At 45.4% G+C, this 20,932-nt stretch overlaps 1 protein-coding gene across 3 annotated transcripts in view; it reads left to right on the top strand.

Moving 5' to 3' along the window:
• adgrd1 (adhesion G protein-coupled receptor D1) overlaps window positions 1-20,932 on the top strand; it is a 380,324-nt gene that overhangs the window by 184,702 nt on the left and 174,690 nt on the right. For all 3 annotated transcript variants that reach the window (XR_015761231.1, XM_087999853.1, XM_087999854.1), the window contains 2 exons: window positions 1,884-2,037; window positions 2,769-2,835. Coding sequence is in view for 2 of the 3 variants with exons in the window: in XM_087999853.1 (XP_087855979.1) it covers window positions 1,884-2,037; window positions 2,769-2,835 (221 nt within the window). In the remaining variant the exon portion in view is untranslated. The remainder of the gene's footprint in view (window positions 1-1,883; window positions 2,038-2,768; window positions 2,836-20,932) is intronic.

Here is a 20,932-nt window from a genome sequence, read left to right on the forward strand (position 1 = left end):
TGTGTGTGTGTTTGTGTGAGTGTGCGTGTGAGAATGTGTGAGTGTGTGTGTATGTGTGTGAGTGTGTGTGTGTGTGGATGTGTGTGTGTGTGTGAGTGTGTATGTGTGAGTGTGTGTGTTTGTGTGTGTGTGAGTGTGTTTGTGTGTGTGGATGTGAGTGTGTGTGAGTGTGTATGTTTGTGTTTGTGTGTGTGTGTTTGTGTGTGTGTGTGTGAGTGTGTGTGTGTGTGAGTGTGTGTGTGTGTGTGAGTGAGTGTGACCTCACTGTCCAGAATGAGACATGGAATGGGAGGCTCTCACAACTGGAAAGGCCTGTAGTCGGAATGCTGGTACAGATGCATCCAGGTGTTTGAGTGCAGGAGTCGCAAACAGCTAGTAAGTAGGTTCAGCATGTAATCCAGAAGGGTAACGGGATGCTATCCTCTATTGTGAGGGGAAATGAACATAGAAGTGGAAATTAAAAATGCTGGGAGTCAGAAACAAAATCAGAAGGTGTTGGAAAAACTCAGCAGGTCTGGCTACATATCTGTGGAGAGAAATCAGAGTTAATGTTTCAGGTCTGGTGACCCTTCTTCAGAGCTGATTGTAACTGGGAAAAGATTGGTATATATGTTGAGGATGGGGTGGGGGAGAAGGGGAGGAGTAAACACCAGGTGGAGGTGGAGCCCAGAGAGAGAGAATAAAGTTCAGCCGACAAAGGAACGGGTCACGGTCAGTCTGGGAGAATGAATACAGGTCGATCTGCTGTAACATGCATTGTGTTGGCACAAGTACTCAATAACAAGATTGATGAACTGGGAGACACTGTTTCCAAAGCATGATCTTTAAAGTGTGTATTGGTTATAACGTGATTCTGGCCCCTTTAGTTTAAGTAGTGCTGCTATTATGCCATTTTCTTATAACATGGGATTGACAAGAATGGAACTACCACGTTATAACAAAACTGACTGCAGCTGCCAGTGGGGACTGTTAGTGACTGAGAATGTGGTGTGTGTGGTAGCAGCCCATGTGATGACAGACCCTGGTTTGTGGAGGTTGGGTTAAAGACATGGGAGAAGGTGCTCAGGCCCAAAGATTATTGAACTTGATATTGCGTTCAGAGGGCTGCAGCGTTCCCAAGTGGAAAATGAGGTCCTGTTCTTCCAGTTAGCGCTGAGCTTCAGTGGAACACTGCAGCAAGCCTGAGACAGAGATGTTAGCCAGGGAACAGGGCAGGGTGTTAAAGTGACAGGCAACTGGAAGCTGAGGGCCATTTTTGCAGGCGTTCTGCAAAGTGGTCACCCAGTCTGTGCTTTGTCTCCCCAGTGGAGAGGAAAAGTGAACATGTTGTGCTTCGTTTACACAAGGCATTGGTGAGACCACTTCTGGATTACTGTGTGTAGGTTTGGTCTCCTTATTTAAGGTGGATGTAAATGTATTGGAGGGGGCTCAGCAGAGATTTGTTGGATTGATAGCTGGAGTGAGTGGGTTGCTTTATGAGAAAAGGTTGGACAGACTGGTCTGATGCCCTGAGAGTTTCAGAGAGTGATGGTGGGGAGGGTGGGGGGGGCGAGCCGAGATTGATGTGAATAAGATCCTGAATGGTCTGGACAAGGTGGATGTGGGAAGGATGTTTCCTTTTGTGGGTCAGTCCAGAACCAGGGGACAGTTGTTGTAAAAGTGAGGGTCACCCGTTTAGGACAGAGATGAAGGGAATTATTTTTTATTCCCAGAGGACTGTGTGACTTTGGAACTCTCTCCCTGAGAAGGTGATAGAGGTAGGGTCATTGAATCGCTTTAAGGTGGATTTCAGTAGATTCCTGGTTGGGAGGACATTTCTGCTCCTGACTTGTCTGTGTGTCTGTCTGATATGAAAATGACGAAATCCATCCTCTTCCCTCCAGCTGCCCTGCAAGGTCCTGGCTATCCTCCTCCATTTCTTCTTCCTCAGTGTCTTCTCCTGGATGTTGGTTGAAGGTCTCCACCTCTACAGCATGGTCATCAAAGTATTCGGTTCCGAGGAGAGTAAACATTTCTACTATTATGGGATAGGATGGGGTGAGTATCTTTGCCACAGCTGCTTATTCTGCACAGCTAACTGGTAACTGGGATGTCAGAAAGACACAACAGGAGAAAGAGGGAACAGTAGTACCTATTACTTGCCAATTATTACAGATTTGGATTGTTTTTTCAGCAGTTCAAGAGGGTCACAATATCATATGTGATGCTAAGAAAGCTTGTGGAATATAATGATCGAATCCTGTATGGACTGTACACGAACACTGTGGAGACTGAATCCACTCACAATGGGTCTGCAATTTACACTTGGGAGTGATCGACAGGAAATTGATAGATTACTGAGATCGTAACTCAATCGTTTAACTTGAAGTGGTATTGAGAATATCAGCCAGGACGCTATGGCAGAACTGCCTTCTTCTTTCGCGAAATTGCCTAAATCCACCTCAGTGGACAGCCAGACTTGGATTAAAATCTCTACTGAAAGTCAGCTCCTCGCTCAGCGGTGTACTGCTGCAGTGCTGCACTGGTGTACCACAGGCTGCCTCTGGGATGGAGCGTGAACCCTCTGTCTCAGGAGAGGGTCAGCCTCCTCATCAGAGTTGTCAAGATGTGGTTGGTCACTTTACTGGTGAGAAATGGAGTTGTTGCTGTGACCCTGATTTTAACCAACCTTAGGGCTGCAAGTGAGTGAAAAGGTCAAACCCAGTGTTGATGCTTTGATAACGCGCTGAACATGCATTGTCAGTGACTTTACTTATCCTTGACTTTAGGCTCACCTTTGGTGATTTGCATCGTGTCTGTCACCTCAGCATTTGACAGCTACGGAAATGCAGACAAGTGAGTATTCTGGGAGTCAAAACTGTTCTATCTGGCATTGTTTTATTGGACTCCTTCTGCAGAGAAGTCTCCCTTAGTCACAGCAACTCAAACCACTCTGCGTTAAACCCAGGTCATTGGCAGCAACAACAGGAGGCCATTCAGCCCCCTCTATCCTACCCTGCTGTTCAGTTAGATCATGGAAAATCTGAAACTAACTCCATTTCCCCATCTGAATACACTCAACAAACAAAAATCAATTCAATTAAAGCACAGATGCTGGCAATTTAAAATAACACAGAGAACACTGGAGACACTCAGCAGGTGTGGCAGTGTCTGTGGAGAGAGAGTGAGTGTGAGTGTGTTAATGTTTCAAATCCAAGGATCCTTCTTCAGAATTCAAAATCTATCAATGTTAAGTTTGCAGTTTCCACTTGAATCCTTGTCTCAGCAGCTTTTTGAGTGAGTTCCTGAATTCCATCTCCCCTCTTGTACATAGAAGTGTCTCCTGATCAAGCCCTCCTGAATGGCTTCCTCCTAATTTTAATAAAAGATGCTCTCCTTTTCCAGGTTCACTTCAATGAGGGGACACTGTTCCTCTCTCCCCACTCCCCGTGTCGATCACCTTAAGCATCTTAATTACTATGCCACAATTGTCAAAACTTGGCACTGTCTTTTTTGTTGGAGGTGCCAGTGTCGGACTGGGGTAGACAAAGTCAGAAGTCACATGACACCAGGTTATAGTCCAATAGGTTTATTTGGAAACATAAACTTCACCTGATGAAGGGGTAAAGCTCTGAAAGCTTGTGATTTAAATAAACCTGCTGGACTATCGTAAAGATGTTGTGAAACTTGAAAGGGTTCAGAAAAGATTTACAAGGATGTTGCCAGGGTTGGAGGATTTGAGCTACAGGGAGAGGCTGAACAGGCTGGGGCTGTTTTCCCTGGAGCGTCGGAGGCTGAGGGGTGACCTTATAGAGGTTTATAAAATCATGAGGGACATGGATAGGATAAATAGACAAAGTCTTTTCCTTGGGATGGGAGAGTCCAGAACTAGAGGGCATAGGTTTAGGGTGAGAGGGGAAAGATATAAAAAAGACTTAAGGGGAAACTTTTTCACCCAGAGGGTGGTGGGTGTATGGAATGAGCTTCCAGAGGATGTGGTGGAGGCTGGTACAATTGTAACATTTAGAGGCATTTGGATGAGTATATGAATAGGAAGGGTTTGGAGGGATATGGGCCGGGTGCTGGTGGTGGGACTAGATTGGGTTGGGATATCTGGTCGGCATGGACGGGTTGGACCGAAGGGTCTGTTTCCATGCTGTACATCTCTATGACTGTATGATGTCGTGTGACTTCTGACTTTGCTCTTTTTGTGACCCTCATGGCTTTACGATGTTGACATTTTCAAACATCATGTCAGTCAGAGCTCCTCACAAGTTCCTGTCTCTATTTTTGACATCAGAATTAAATCTAGCTGCTTGACGGTATAATTCATTGGGATGTTTTCCTTTCTCCGATGTTGAGGATTACTGGATATTCCAGTGAACTCTTTCCAACTGATTGAGCCAGCCTGTGTCCAGCTGATGTGTTATAAATCACACCATTTATTCTCATTTACTCCAATTAATTCATTGTGAATTAAGCCAGGGAGAACTAATCACTTCTTCCTCTGACTAATTATGAGGCATGCTCCATGTTTGGGTTTTGCTATTTGAGGTTATATCTTGGGTAAAATGAGATTCTGATGATAGAAGCTTCTGTCATGCAAGTAGAAATCTCTACTCCCTTTCTGAGGAAACATTAATAATTCAACAAAATTCTCACATTTTGCACAGGATGGAAAACAGCAAGGATGTCGGCCCAATAGAGTCATAATGTGGATTATTGTTCCCTTTACAGAGAGTGAGTTAGCTATCTGGTTATAAAAGCTGATAGAATAGCTGGAGGTAAAATTATTTAAACTCTGTAAATATTACTCTGACTTGTTAAGAATTGAATGTGACAATTTGAGTTCAAGAATGTGAAAATCATGCTAACTAAATGTGATTCTCTCCCATGGACAGTTTAGAATAGAATCCCTACAGTGTAGAAACAGGCCAAATAAGTCCACACTGACCCCCCTAAAAGAGTAACCCACCCAGATTCATTTCCCAACCCTATTACTCTACATTTCCCATGACTAGCTTACACATCCCTGAACACTACGGGCAATTTCCCACGGCTGATTCACCCTGACCTGCACATCTTTGGACTGTGGGAGGAAACTGGAGCACCCGGAGAAAACCCACGCAGACACAGGGAGAATGTGCAAACTCCCACACACGGTTGCCAGAGGGTGGAATTGAACCCGGGTTCCTAGCGCTGTGAGGTAGCAGTGCTAATCACTGAGCCACTATGCCTCTTTGTTACGTATTAGGGACTTGCTGTGATATAGTTTTTTTCAGGGCTCCTGCTATAGATATAACTTCTGCCCTACCTAGTTCCTGTCTAAGGACTCTACCTGCGTTTTCAACCTTTAACAATGTCTTTTTTTTTTGAAAAGAAGAATATCCCAATGCTGCCACCATTTTCTTGCATTCTTTGTAAGTGACACAAGTTACGAACCTAGATACAGTTTATTTGAAAACCATAACTTATAGTTTCAGGTAATGATGTAGGCAGTCGTCTGCAAGCATGCTTCTTGCTAAATGACACAGGACAGTTGGTTATGTGGTTACATTCTGATCCTTCGCATACTGAGATCTTAAAGCAGCAACACAGTTTTGCCCCATATAGTGGGTCCTGACCTCCTGCAGTTATATTATAACCAATCCACATTAATTTTTAAGGAATTCATTAAAAGTTTGTGCAAAGATTTGTAGCTCGGGTGCTGTGGTTCTGTTCGCCGAGCTGGAAGTTTTTGTTGCAAATGTTTCGTCCCCTGGCTAGGCGACATCATCAGTGCTTGGGAGCCTCCTGCGAAGCGCTTCTTTGATGTTTCCTCCGGTGTTTATAGTGGTCTGTCCCTGCCGCTTCCGGTTGTCAGTTTCAGCTGTCCGCTGTAGTAGTTGGTATATTGGGTCCAGGTCGATGTGTTTGTTGATGGAGTTTGTGGATGAATGCCATGCCTCTAGGAATTCCCTGGCTGTTCTCTGTCTGGCTTGCCCTATGATAGTAGTGTTGTTCCAGTCGAATTCATGTTGCTTGTTGTCTGTGTGTGTGGCTACTAAGGATAGCTGGTCGTGTCGTTTCGTGGCTAGTTGATGTTCATGTATGCGGATTGTTAGCTGTCTTCCTGTTTGTCCTATATAGTGTTTAGTGCAGTCCTTGCATGGGATTTTGTACACTACATTCGTTTTGCTCATGTTGGGTATCGGGTCCTTCGTTCTGGTGAGTTGTTGTCTGAGCCTTGATTTTTCCCCTGTTCCCAGTCAGATAAGTGTTAGAATCCCTACAGGGCAGGAAGGGGTCATTTGGCCCATCTGATCATCCCCCGAAGAGCATCCCACCCACACTGGCCCCATCCCCATAACACCACACTTCTCACAGCTAATCCACATATGGACACTATAGCATGGCCAATCCACCCTTAGCTGCATATCTTTGGACTGTGGGAAGAAACCCACGCAGACACAGGGAGAATGTGCAAACTCCACACAGACAGTCACCTGAGGCTAGAATGAAACCTGGGCCCCAGGTGCTGTGAGGCAGCCATACTAACCACTGAGCCACCGTGCCAGCCTTAATTCATTAAGTGAAAGGTGTCAATCTATTTTTTCCTCTTTGCAGCTCCTGTCTCCCATTTCTTCCATTTGCAGCCATTCTCCCACCTTGACAACTCCTTCAGCCTGCGTTTGAGGAATTTACATTTGGAAATATTTCTGTGTGAATGAGCTACATGTGTAGCTTCATGTGTTGGATCAAACAAAGAGGAAATCTCTTGTGGAGTTCCTGCACTTTGCTGGTGTCCACTGCCTCCTGGTGTCCAGGCTGTGACAGATCCCATTATGTCCCACGGAAAGGACTGATGGCTGTTTAAGAAACAGTGACAGGGGGCAGGTATAGGGCTGGCAATGCTGTGAATCTCACAATATCAGTTATGGAAAAACCAATGGCACAGAAATAGGCCATTTTACCCAAAACACTGAAACTGCTGCCTGTGCTCCTGAAGAATACACTCCAACCTTTGGTTCATCTCATCTTTTTCTTCTATTCCGATCTCCATCATGTCTTTATCCAACTTCCTCTCAAATGTATTGATGCTGTTTACCCCAAACACTCGTTGTGGGAGTGAGGGCCGTGTTGCCCCCACTCTTGGGGTAAAGAAATTAATCTGAGTTCCTGACTGGATTTATTCTTATACATAAGGTTAAAAACCACACAACGCCAGGTTATAGTTCAACAGGTTTATTTGGAAGTACTAGCTTTCGGAGCATGGCGACCTTAATAATGAGGCCTTTGGTTCAGGCCTCTCCGTACGTGCAAATGTCTTCTCTCAAAGATCGAAACCTCCTCATTCCTCAAGTGTTCTAACTTCTCTGAGAGGGACCTATCTCATTTACTGAAAGGGAGGTGAGAGACTCCAACACAAAATATTTGAGTTATTGGGAACCGACTTTGCAGCTGTCCATCCTGTGGCCTTGCAATGAGGCAAGTCTCCGAGTATAGTATTTGATCAGTGAGCTGTCCGTCCATTCCCAGCCTGGACACACTACTCAAGTTAATAACTCTGTACAGACACTAATTACAGACTTTGCTGCTGCGGAATTGTTTCAGATTTGAATGTCAAATCTGTGGAGGGTGCCTGGAGGTTAATAACCCTGGATAGCATGACTCATGCTGAGGGAGCTGCAGGGTCAGATATGCAAACACCTTTGAAACTTCAATGGCTTTGACGTGGCTGCTTTGATTTTATCAGATGCCATCCAAGTGCCCACAGATGCACAGAACCTTTTGCATATTTAATGATGTCTGGCACAGCAGCTAAGAGCCAGGAAAGTTAGCAGATATCAACAAATCCTATTGAGTCTCTGATGGATGTTTGTACAGCAGTTCAGCCATTTCATTAACCTTGTTTTATCCCCATAGTGGGATAGATTTATGTCCCTCAAGCCCCCATCCAATTTCATTTTGAAATCATTGAGCATTCCATGGTCAGAGTCTTAATCCCATGGTAGAAATGTCAATTACAAGGGGTATAGGTTAAGGCAAAAAGGGTCAAGTTTAAAGGCAATATGCGAGGTGAGTATTTTACACAGAGAGTGGTATGACTTGGAGGTGTTGGAAGTCGAGACGATAACAACATTTAAGAGGCATCTTAACAGATATACAAATGGACAGGGGATAGAGGGATACAGGCAGCTGAGAGGGAAAAGGTATTAGTTGAGGAAGGCATCCTGCACAGGCCAGTTGGGCTGAAGGGCCTGTTCCTTTGTTCTTGGTTATCTCTGCTTTGGCATCAGGGCAGTTGGTGAATGCTGGGTCCCTCTGGTCACTACATAACAATGTTCCTCCTCATTTCCCCCAGTATTGTTCTTAAAACCTTAAATCTGGGGCTCCTGGTCCTTGTGCCATCAGTAAATAGGAAAGGTATTTTTGTGGTCTAGCTTACCTAATTCAATCACAATCTTCTCCACTTTCAGATCAACACCCACCTCTCTCCAAACTCCTTAACGTGAACTCTCTGATCTTGTTAAACTGTCATTTCAAGAGGGGTATAATACAAGGGCAGGGATGTACTGTTGTAGCTGTATATGGCTCTGCTCAGATTGCATTTGGAATACAGTAAGCAGTTTTGGGTCCCGTATCTATAGAAGGATATGGTGGTGTTGGAGGGGGTCCACAGGAGGTTTATAAGAATGATCCAGGGAATGAAGCGTGCAGCATTTGATGACGAGTTGAGGACTGTAGGTCTGTACGTGATGGAGCTGAGAAGGAATGGGATCGGGGGATCTGATTGAAACTTACAGAATACTGAGAGACGGGAAAGAATGGACGTGGAGATGTTTCCACTAGTCAGAGAGACTAGGACCGAGGGCACAGCCTCAGAGTGAAGGAACAACCCTTTAGAACTGAGATGAGGAGGAATTTCTACAGCCAGAGGATGGGGAATCTGTGGGACTCATTGCCGCAGAGAGCTGGGGAGGCCAAGTCATTGAGTGTATTTAGGACAGAGATAGATAGGTTCCTGATTCGTAAGATGGGGGGGGGGGGAAGGGAGGAGGGTTATTCAGAGGAGGCAGGCGCATGGGATTGAGAACCATATCAGGGGAAAGTGAGGGCTGCAGATGCTGGAGATTACAGTTAAGAGTGTGGTGCTGGAAAAGCACAGCAGGTCAGGCAGCATCCAAGGAGCAGGAGAATCGACATTTCTGGCACAAACCCTTCCAGCTGTGACCAAATGGTGGAACAGACTGAATAAGCCAAATGGGCTAATCCTGCTCCTACTTCCTGTGGTCTTAAAGTGTCTATTTGCAACTTCTATAGGGAAGTGGTAATGAATGCTGGCTTAGCCAGTATTCGGAGATGCCGGTGTTGGACTGGGGTGTACAAAGCCAAAAATCACACAACACCAGGTTATAGTCCAACAGGTTTAATTGGAAGCACACTAGTTTTCGGAATGACGCTCCTTTATCACCTGATCTCACACAATCACCTGATGAAGGAGCGGCGCTCCGAAAGCTAGTGTGCTTCCAGTTAAACCTGTTGGACTATAACCTGGTGTTGTGTGATTTTTGGCTTGGACAGTGACACCCACATCCCACAAAATAACCTAAAACATACTTTGCTAAGTACTTCTAACATGCCCTGCCTCCTTTAATAATCTAGTCACATGAAACCCCCGATCTCTCTATCTCTGCACTTTCTTTAAAGCAGTGCCATTAAATGTCTGTGTTACTACTCTTTACTCCTTCAGTCAAGGTGCATCACCTCACAATGATCAGAATAGCAGAGTTCCAGCACTGAGCTGGAAATGTGTACCAGGGGGTGTGGGCTGGTGGGCCTTTTAGATGGAGCTGACAATCCCAGCAGGACCTTCAGGCCAGTGGCCTACATCAGCATTTCTGCTTCATTGCATAGTTGTGATGAAAACCTTTGTTTCTGTCCCCACAGATGCTGCTAGACCTGCTGAGGTTCTTCAGCAATTTCTGTTTATACTTTATTGCAGGCTGGGATGCAAATCCACAACACTAAACCCACATGGGCTACAGCTAACAACTCACACATAAACAGCAAATTAGTCCTGGCACCATTTACAACGTAGAATGTCCTTTCTGTTGTCTTGCAGGATATAACTGATCATCACTTCAGTCACAGCCCAGTTGTGACCAATCACTCTCTCAGATGGGTCATACAGTATAACAGCAGATACCTCAGCCGGTTTGAAACAAAATGCATTCATTCAGTGAAATTACATCATTATTTAATGCAGTCTGTTAGTCTACAAGATGACTGTCTGAGACCAGGACTACGTGGTGTGGGTGGTAGGTAAAAGCAGAATGAAGCCTCAAAGCTTCTCAAAAACTGATTCCTTTCATATAGAGCTGAAGTATTCAGGTCATGAGTCAGGTTATGTTCTAGTGGCAACTTGGAGTGAAACAGGAAGAGGTGGCTGAACATATTTGGAGTGCTGAATGTCAGGAGGCAGTTTAAGCAGAAAATAGATTGTTTTGCAGTAGCTGAGCTGCTTTTATAGCCCAGTTCATTTTCACCAGTCACTCCTCTGTGCCAGTTTTACAAATCAAGTCACCAACATTTGATAAGGCTCAGATATTAATTGGTGAGCGGAGGTGCTCTATAGCACAGTGGCAGCATCCCTACCCCTGGGTTAGGCAGTCCTAGGTTCAAGTCCAATCTGTTCCAGCATTTCAAAGTATAAGACCTTTGCTAATTAATTTGAAGGCAGTCTAAAAGTCTGAACCAGTCATGAAACAACTCCTCCTACTGTAGTTAAAATCAGGCAAACTAGACAGTCAGACAGGATCGGGGCTGGGTCCACTACTTTTTGTCATTTATATGAATGATTTGGATGTGAGCATAAGAGGTACAGTTAGTAAGTTCCAGATGACACCAAAATTGGAGGTGTAGTGGACAGCGAAGAAGGTTACCTCACATTACAACCGGATCTTGATCAGATGGGCCAATGGGCTGAGAAGTGGCAGATGGAGTTTAATTCACATAAATGCAGGTGCTGCATTTTGGGAAAGCAAATCTTAGCAGGACTTATACACTTAATGGTAAGGTCCTAGGAAATGTCGCTGAACAAAGAGACCTTGGAGTGCAGGTTCATAGCTCCTTGAAAGTGGAGTCACAGGTACATAGGATAGTGAAGGTGGTGTTTGGTATGCTTTCCTTTATTGGTCAGAATATTGAGTACAGGAGTTGGGAGGTCATGTTGCAGCTGTACAGGACATTGGTTAGGCCACTTTTGGAATATTCTGGTCTCCTTCCTATCAGAAAGATGTTGTGAAACTTGAAAAGGTTCAGAAAAGATTTACAAGGATGTTGCCAGGGTTGGAGGGTTTGAGCTATAGGGAGAGGCTGAACAGAATGGGGCTGTTTTCCCTGGAGCGTCGGAGGCTGAGGAGTGACCTTATAGAGGTTTATAAAATCATGAGGGGCATGGATAGGATAATTAGGCAAAGATTTTTTCCCTGGGATTGGGGAGTCCAAAACTAGAGGGCATAGGTTTGGGGTGAGAGGGGAAAGATATAAAAGAGACCTAAGGGGCAACTTTTTCACACAGAGGGTGGTACATGTATGGAATGAGCTGCCAGAGGATGTAGTGGAGGCTGGTACAATTGCAACATTTAAGAGGCATTTGGATGGATATATGAATAGGAAGGGTTTGGAGGGATATGGGCCGGGTGCTGGTAGGTGGGACCAGATTGGGTTGGGATAGCTGGTCGGCATGGACGGGTTAGACCAAAAGGTCTGTTTCCATGCTGTACATCTCTGTGACTCTATAAGATCTAAGAAAGCCAATCTATTATGAACCATTTCCTTTACATTCAATAGTGGTGGTCAGGGAGGAATATCTCTTTGTAATCTGTTCTTCAGGTAAATCCATTAGGCTACAAACATCCTCTGAACAAATCCCCAACTGAAATCCAGATGTTAAAAACAGTCTGATTGAGGAGACCTCGCTCTGTGAGCTCTCGAGCTGTGCAGCTCAGCTGAGATAGGAGGGAATACCTGGAAATGTGGAAATGTGGAAAGACTTTGAACACTTTGGGCTCAATTGGAGCTTTCGAAAATAGATTGATTATTTCGCCTTGGGGTTGAAGGCAAACCGATAAAGTACAAGCAATTCGAGCAGGTAGCTGAGTTGCTTTCTGTCCTTAATACTTTCATTACAAAATTGCCACTAGCTCTGACAGTCTTTACAAATTATTTGTTTTCTCATCCATTGTTTGCACAACTTGCCCTGTTGGGTCCTGTAGCTCTCCTAGTTTTCAGAATTTCCATATCCTTTTGGACACTGCAAGCATAAAGAAACAAAGCAAATGCCAGGGTCTTATACTCTGGAATTTCCCTGCAAAATCGCTCTCTCCTTTGAGGGAAGGTGATGGTATTTTGTTGCTCTTATCACTAGATTGTTACTCTGGAGGCCCAGGTAATTATTTTGGGGTCATGGGTTCAAATCCCATCATAGTGGAATTTGAATTCAATGGGAAAAGAAAAACTGGAATTAAGAGTCTAATGATGAGCATGAATCCATTGCTGATTGTCAGAAAAACCCACCTGGGTCACAAATGTCCTTATGGGAAGGAAGCTGCCATCCTTACCTGGTCTGGCCTACATGTGACTCCAGACTCATAGCAATGGGGTTGACTCTTACCTGTCCCCTGGGCAATTAGGGATTGGCAATAAATGCTGGCCAAGCCAGCGAAGCTTCATTCTGTGAATGAATAATAGAAAGATGCTCCTTAAAACCTCGTCTTTGACAAAGTATGAGGTGACTTGCTCTATTATCACCTTAAATGGTTTAACGTGTATCTGTGATTGATCATCGTTGGTTTGGAAACTCCTCCAGGCGTTTTTTGCTACTTTGAATGTGTTTTTAAAGCAACTTCTCAATTCTGCTTTTGACCGAACGCACTGAGTGGGGTGCCTTGACCGTACAGTTGGATGGAGCTTTCTGTGTTGTGATGAGTATGTGCTGATTTTGTCCCAGATGCTTTGAAAAGCCCTTTGGTGTGTCTTTGAACACTCCTGACTATTCCAAAGGCCACAGGATTCAGATTCCAGCCAATCAGCTCAGAGTGCTTAATGTACACAGTGAGGGACACTGTGTGGTTTTGTTGTACAACAGGTGATAGTTTTATTACTAAACCCAGTTTATGAAATGACCTGCTTGCCTTATGCAGCCCGTCTGTGAGCTGGCTGTGTAACAAAAGGACATGTGATTCTGAATTATATATTAATGTTCAGTCCCAGTTCCATTGCATACATCTTGAATATAAATTGGCAGTTCTGTGTATGATGTCAATCACTGAATGTTTCCAGCCGCTGGGATCAATTATTAATGTCCCGTTCTCATTATTGCAAAGTCAAGGTGAAATGTCAGTTGCTCTGTTTTTGCATCTTTGTTTGATTTGTTGGATTTCACAAGGATGCAGCAGACAGGCTGAGGAGAACCTGTGGTTTGGAAACGTGTTCTCAATGTTTTCTGTTTGCTCATTGCCTCTGAGTTTGGCTCAGGAAAATAAGCAAGCCTTTGAGTCAGTGTGTAATCTTCCAGACTGCCCGTCCACATCTCTGATTAAACCTCAGGTTTTGCTCCAGCTCTAATTAAATGTAATATCGGAGCGTTTGTGAAGGATTTGCTGTCACTCTGCTCCCTGGGGTCTGAGGGAGCTGATAGCCCAACATGTGGTCAAGAGCTCCTGCCACCTTGGAGGCAGCTGTGGCATAATGGTTGGGAAAGATGATTGTTTGGTGACTTGTCCACTCTGTCTGACTCCTCAATGTCACGCTCCTGTCGAAGGTGCCTTCCCATGTGACCCTTCTCCATTTTGCTCAGTCCCCAACCCGGGTCTCCCACAACCCAATGGGGGATGTTGGCTCTCTTCAAGGAAGGTTATGAGAACATACTGAAAGCGTTCCCATCAGCCTCCTGGGAGCCTCTGGCCCTGACAGCATTCAGTATCGAGCAGGTTGCTCTGGTGTTTGTATGTCCTGCCCAGTGGAGCTGGTATTGAGTGATGGCTGCCTTCTGAGGAAGGGTGCTCCTGTTCTCAAGGGAGTGTAGCGAGGGTTTCCCAGGCTGATTCCGGGGATGGCGGGACTGACGTATGACGGGAGATTAACTAGGTTAGGATTGGTTTTCACTGGAGTTCAGACAAATGGGGAGGGATGGGGGGAGTCCAATAGAAACTTATAAAATTCTAACAGGACTAGACAGGGTAGATGCAGGGAGGATGTTCCTGATGGTGGGTGTGCCCAGAACCAGGGGTCACAGTCTAGGGATTCAGGGTGGATCATTTAGGATGGAGATGAGGAGACATTTCTTCACCCAGAGAGTGGTGAGCCTTTGGAATTCATTACCACAGGAAGCAGTTGATGCCAAAACATAAAGCACTTGGGGTGAATGGGGTCAAAGGTTATAGGGAGACAGCAGGATTAGGCTATTGAGTTGGACGATCAGCCATGATGGCGATGAATGGCTGAATGGCCTCCTCCTGCTCCCATCTTCTATGTTTCTATGTTTGATACAGGGCAGCTTATCCCACAACAGTCTGTCAGAATTGATCCTCTCTATCAACAGTCTGTTGAGGAGGGAGAGAAGAGAGAGAGTGGGAGAGAGTTCAAGATTTCCACCACCCTAGGTGTGAAGTTTCTTCCTGATTTCCCCATGAATGGCCTGTCTGGTTTCAAGTTTGCATCCTGGTGTTTGGAACTTCCTTCAGTGAGCTGTTCCTGAGAACACAGTCACATTGACCTTGGAGCAGGAATGGGTTTCTCTCTGCACAGAGTCTGGTGGAGGTGCTGTGCATTGTTCCCCCTCACCATCTGACCGAGTGCAGCAGAACCTTCCAGAATTGGGTCTCAGTGCTGTAATCAGCGAACCAATGTTGGTCACTGTGTGTAGAATGTCAGAGTGGCTGTACACAGAGCTTACAGGGAATGTTGCAGCTGACCTGCTCCAGCTGTCTCTGTGTTTGTTGCTGCTGTACAGTCATGGAGTCTGACAGCACAGAAACAGTCCCTTCGATCCAACCAGTCCATACCGAACATAATCCCAAACTAAACTAGTCCCACCTGCCTACTCCTGGCCCATGTCCATCACAACCTTTCATGTACCTATCCAAATGTCTTTTAAATGTTGTAATTGCACCCACATCCACCACTTCCACAGGACGTTCATTCCACACGTGAACCACCCTTAGTGGGAAAAAAGGTTGACCCTCATGTCTTTCAAAATCTCTCTCTTCTCAGTTTAAATATGCACCATCTTAGGGAAAAGACAACTACCACTAACTCCACCTCTGCCCCTCATTATTTTATAAACCTCCATCAGGTTACCTCTCAACCTCCTACGCTCCAGTGAAAAACATCCCAGCCTATCCAACCTTTCCTTATAACTCAATCCTTCCATATCTAGCAAAATCCTGGTAAATTTCTTCTGGACTCTCTCCAGCCTTTTGTTGTGGGGGAAATCACCAGCCTTGGAGTCAGAGTCGGGGTTCAATGACAGAGTTTATTGTACAAGGGAATGCTGGGGCTCTGGGGAGTGAAAGATACCAACAGCACAGTGATCAGCTGTGAGTCTTCTCTCAACCCGGGGCACATGTCAAGAAATGTTTATACATCTTGTGATATAATAGGTCAGTGTTGAGGTTGCTGTCTCTGTAACATAGTTTGTTTGTTGTAAACATTGCAGAACTGTTGGTAGTTTTGATACAGCCTTTGTCAGTTCCAGCACAGCCTTTGTTAATTTCCATGTGGTCATCGTCAGTTTCAGTGCAGACATTGTCAGTTTCCATGGCTGCGCTGAAGTCCATTGCTGTGGTAATGGACACTAATCATTCTTCCTGAGAAGGACGGTTACTGCAGCCCTGGCTATTAGCACTTTGTACTGAGTCTGTATCAAGCTGTTAGCATTTCTATAAAAGGTGTTGGCTGGACCCAGCCACTTCAGCGGGCAGTGTTCGCTACTCATGTGTATTCTCTCCCCCACCCACCTTAAACTAATCAACTCGGTTGTGAGTGCATTGTGCTGGCATTCTGGTGGGCCCAGGCAGTGTCTGTGTTTGCTCTGCTGTCTCGCTCCATATTGTGGTCCGGCGGCCATCTTGTGTGACAAGTGGCCAACTCATGGTTCAGAGGCCATCTTGTGTGTCTGTGTGCCTAGTGTCACCCTGCCCCGTGCCATCTCCCTCTTCACTTCCTATAACCGAGTGACCGGAACTGGACACAGTATTCCAGAAGAGGCCTCACCAATGTCCTATACAACCTCAACATGACTTCCCTACTCCTATACTCGAAGGACTGAGCAGTGAAGACAAGTGTGCCAAATGCCTTTTTATGTGGGCCACCCTGTCTAACTGTGATGCAAACTTCAAAGAATTATGTACCTGCACCTCTAGGTCCCTCTGTTCTACAACACTACCCAAGACCTTGCCATTAATTGTATAAGCCCTACCCCAGTTTGTTTTACCAAATGCAATACTCTGCATTTATCCAGATTGAACTCCATCTGCTATTTTTCAGCCCATTGACCTATTTGATCAAGACCCCTTTGTAATCTTAGAAAACCTTCTTCAGTGTCTATTCTGCCACCAATTTTGGTGTTATCCACAAACTTAGTAACCATGCCTTCTATATTCTCATCCAAGTTATTTATATAAATGACTAAGAAAAAAGGATCCAGACCCGATCCCTGTGGAACACTGCTGGTCACAGGCCTCCTGTCTGAAAAGCAGCCTTTAAGCCAATTATATATCCAATTGGCAAGCACTCCCTGAATCATATGTGACCCACCTTTACGAATTAGTCTACCATCTGAAACCTGTCAAAGATTTTACTAAAATCCAAATAAACAACGTCTACTGCTCTGCCATCATCAATCTTGTTGGTAACTTCCTCAAAAAACTTAATTAAGTTTGTGAGACACGATTTTCCCTACACAAAGCCATGCTGACGATCCCTAATCAATTTTTGCCTCTCTAAATCTCCATAAATCTTATCTTTTAAAATCACCTTCAACAACTTACCCACAACCGAAGTCAGACTCACAGCTCTATCATTCCCCAGTTTCTCCTTATAACCTTTCTTAAGCAAAGGTACAACATTACCCACCCTCCAGTCATCAGGCACCTCACCCATACAGTTATAGATGATGCAAATATTTCTGCAAGGGATCTCGTAATTTCCTCCCTTACTTCCCACAGTGTTCTGGAATACATTAGATCAGGTTCTGGAGATTTGTTCACCTTTATTTTCCCCTAAGACTTTCCAAACTTCCTCTTCTATAATGTGAACTGTTTTTAAAACATCAAAGTTTATTTCTCTGCATTCTCTGGACTCTTTCTCCACGGTAAAAACTGACACAAAATATTCATTTAGTATCACCCCCCATCTCCTGGGGTTCAACACAAAGACAACCTCCTTGATCTCTAAGAGCCGCTACCTCTCTCTAGTTACCCTCTTGCTGTTAATGTATTTGTAGATTCTCTTTGGGTCATTCTTAACCTTATTTGCCAATGCTATCTCATATCCCCTCTGCCTTCCTCATTTCTTTCTCAAGAATCCCTCTACACTCTTTATATTGATGAAGAGATTCAGTTGAACCAAGTTGCCTGTATCTAAAATAAGATTGTCTTTTATTCATTCATTGTACTTTAATCTTCCCAACCTTACCCTTCACTCTAACAGGAACAAGATGCCTCTGAACTCCTGTAATCAAACTTTTGAATGACTCCCACTTGTCAGATGTCCTTTTATCTTTGTACAGACTACTCCAATCAACTTTTGAAAGTCCTTGTCTCGCACACCTTTAAAACTTGCCTTACTCTAACTAAAAGCTTTAACTTTGATCTTTTTCCATAACCATTTTGAAACGAATAGAATTATGATGGCGAGACCCAAAGTGTCCCCCCACTTTTACTGCAGTCACCTGCCCTGCCTTATTGACCAAAAGAAGGTCTAGTTTGGCTCCTTCTCCAGTAGGAGCATCCACACTCTGGTAAAGAAAATGTTGTTCAATAGATTTGACACATTCTTCACCATCCGAACCTTTAACACGATAGTAGTCCCTGTCAATGTTTGGAAAATTAAACCTTATTAAGCTGACATATACCTGAAATCTCCCAACATATTTGTTTCTCAATTTCTCTCTTTTTTGAGGGGGGTGGGGAGGTGCACCTATAGTACAAGGAGACAGCGAGGACTACAGATGCTGGAGATCAGAGACTAGATTAGAGTGGTGCTGGAAAAGCACAGCAGGTCAGGTAGCATCCGAGGAGCAGGAGAATCAACGTTTCGGGCATAAGCCCTTCATCAGGAATGTGGGGGGCCCAAGGAGGCTGAGAGATAAATGGGACGGGGTAGGGCTTGAGGGAAAGTTGCTGGGAATGCAATAGGTAGCTAAAGGTGGCAGATGATGGTGATAGGTTGGAGGGGTGGGTGCAGCAGAGCACATGGGGTCATACAGTCATAGAGATGTACAGCACGGAAACAGACCCTTCGGTCCAACCCGTCCATGCTGACCAGATATCCCAACCCAATCTAGTCCCACCTGCCAGCACCCGGCCCATATTCCTCCAAATCCTTCCTATTCATATACCCATCCAAATGCCTCTTAAATGTTGCAATTGTACCAGCCTCCACCACATCCTCTGGCAGTTCATTCCATACACGTACCACCCTCTGCATGAAAACGTTGCCCCTTAGGTCTCTTTTATATCTTTCCCCTCTCATCCTAAACCTATGCCCTCTAGTTCTGGACTCCCCGACCCCAGGGAAAAGACTTTGTCTATTTATCCTATCCATGCCCCTCATGATTTTGTAAACCTCTATAAGGTCACCCCTCGGCCTACGACACTCCAGGGAAAACAGCCCCAGCCTGTTCAGCCTCTCCCTATAGCTCAGATCCTCCAACCCTGGCAACATCCTTGTAAATCTTTTCTGAATCCTTTCAAGTTTCACAACATCTTTCCGATAGGAAGGAGACCAGAATTGCACGCAATATTCCAACAGTGGCCTAACCAATGTCCTGTACAGCCGCAACATGACCTCCCAACTCCTGTACTCAATACTCTGACCAATAAAGGAAAGCATACCAAGCGCTGCCTTCACTCTCCTATCTACCTGCGACTCCACTTTCAAGGAGCTATGAACCTACACTCCAAGGTCTCTTTGTTCAGCAACACTCCCTAGGACCTTACCATTAAGTGTATAAGTCCTGCTAAGATTTGCTTTCCCAAAATGCAGCACCTCACATTTATCTGAATTAAACTCCATCTGTCACCTCTCAGCCCATTGGCCCATCTGGTCCAGATCCTGTTGTAATCTGAGGTAACCCTCTTCACTGTCCACTACACCTCCAATTTTGGTGTCATCTGCAAACCTACTAATTGTACCTCTTATGCTCGCATCCAAATAATTTATGTAAATGACAAATAGTAGAGGACCTAGCACCGATCGTTGTGCCACTCCAGTGGTCACAGGCCTCCAGTCTGAAACACAACCCTCCACCATCGCCCTCTGTCTTCTACCTTTGAGAATGATGATGGACAGGTGGGACAGGTCATGAGGGCAGTGCCGGGTTGGAACTGGGATAAGGTGGGGGGAGGGGAAATGAGGAAACTGGTGAAATCAACATTGATCCCGTGTGGTTGGAGGGTCCCAAGGCAGAAGATGAGATGTTCTTCCTCCAGGCGTTAGGTGGTTCAGGTTTGGCGATGGAGGAGGCCCAGGACCTGCATGTCCTTGGTGAATTGGGAAGGGGAATTGAATTGGTTGGCCACAGGGCGGTGGGGTTGTTTAGTGTGTGTGTCCCAGAGATGTTCCCTGAAATGTTCCGCAAGTTGGCGTCCTGTCTCACCGATTTGGAGGAGAGCATATCGAAAGCAATGGACACAGTAGATGAGGTGGGTGGAGGTGCAGGAAAATCTCAGTCGAATGTGGAAGGATCCTTTGGGGTCTTGGATGGAGGTGAGGGGGAAGATGTGGAGACAGGTTTCATATCTCTTACAGCAGCAAAGGAAGGTAGACCTAAAGAGGAAGTCACGGAGGGAATGGTCTCTGAGCAACGCAGCTAGGGTGGGTAGGGAAATATATCTCTGGTGGTGGGGTCTGACTATTAGTGGTGGAAGTGGTGGAGGATGATGCGATGTATCTGGAGGTTGGTGGGGAGGAAGGTGAGGACCGGGATTGGGGGGGTGGGGTTCAGTCCTTGTTGCGGTTGGAGGCGTGGGGTTCAAGGGCAGAGGTAGAGGTGTGGGAAGTGGAGGAGATGTGCTGGAGGACATTGTTGACCACGTGGGAGGGGAAATTGCAGTCCTTGAAGAAGGAGGCCATCTGGAATGTTCTGGAGTAGAATTGGTCCTCCTGGGAGCCAATATAGCGGAGGCAGAGGAATTGGGAATAAGGGATCACATTTTTACAGGAGGGAGGGTGAGAGGAGGTGTAGTCCATGTAGCTGTGGGAATCGGTGGGTTTGTAGAAGATGTCTGTGTTGAGTCGGTCACCAGAAATGGAGATGGAGAGGTGCAGGAAGGGGAGGGAGGTGTCCAAGATGGTCCAGGTGAACTTGAGGTCAGGGTGGAAAGTGTTGGTAAAGTTGATGAACTGTTCAACCTCCTCGTGGGAGCACAAGGCAGCGCCGATACAGTCATTGATGAAGCAGAGAAAAAGGTGGGGAATGGTGTCTGTGTAGCTGCGGAAGATGAACTGTTCCACGTACCTGACGAAGAGGCAGGAATAGCTGGGACCCATATGGATGCCTATGGTTGCCCCTTTGGCCTGAAGGAAATGGGAGGATTTGAAGGAGAAATTGTTTTGGGTGAGGACCAGTTCCACCAAATGTGTTGGTGGAAGGGTACTGGTTGGGTTGGCGGGAGATGAAGAAACAGAGAGCTTGGAGGCCTTTAGCACAATCCCATCAAACTGGTCTGTCCGTTCTTATTTG

This window comes from Chiloscyllium plagiosum, unplaced genomic scaffold (assembly GCF_037043375.1).
Source record: "Chiloscyllium plagiosum isolate Xiang-an unplaced genomic scaffold, Cpla_swu_hap1 HiC_scaffold_24, whole genome shotgun sequence".
NCBI classification, from domain to species: domain Eukaryota; kingdom Metazoa; phylum Chordata; class Chondrichthyes; order Orectolobiformes; family Hemiscylliidae; genus Chiloscyllium; species Chiloscyllium plagiosum.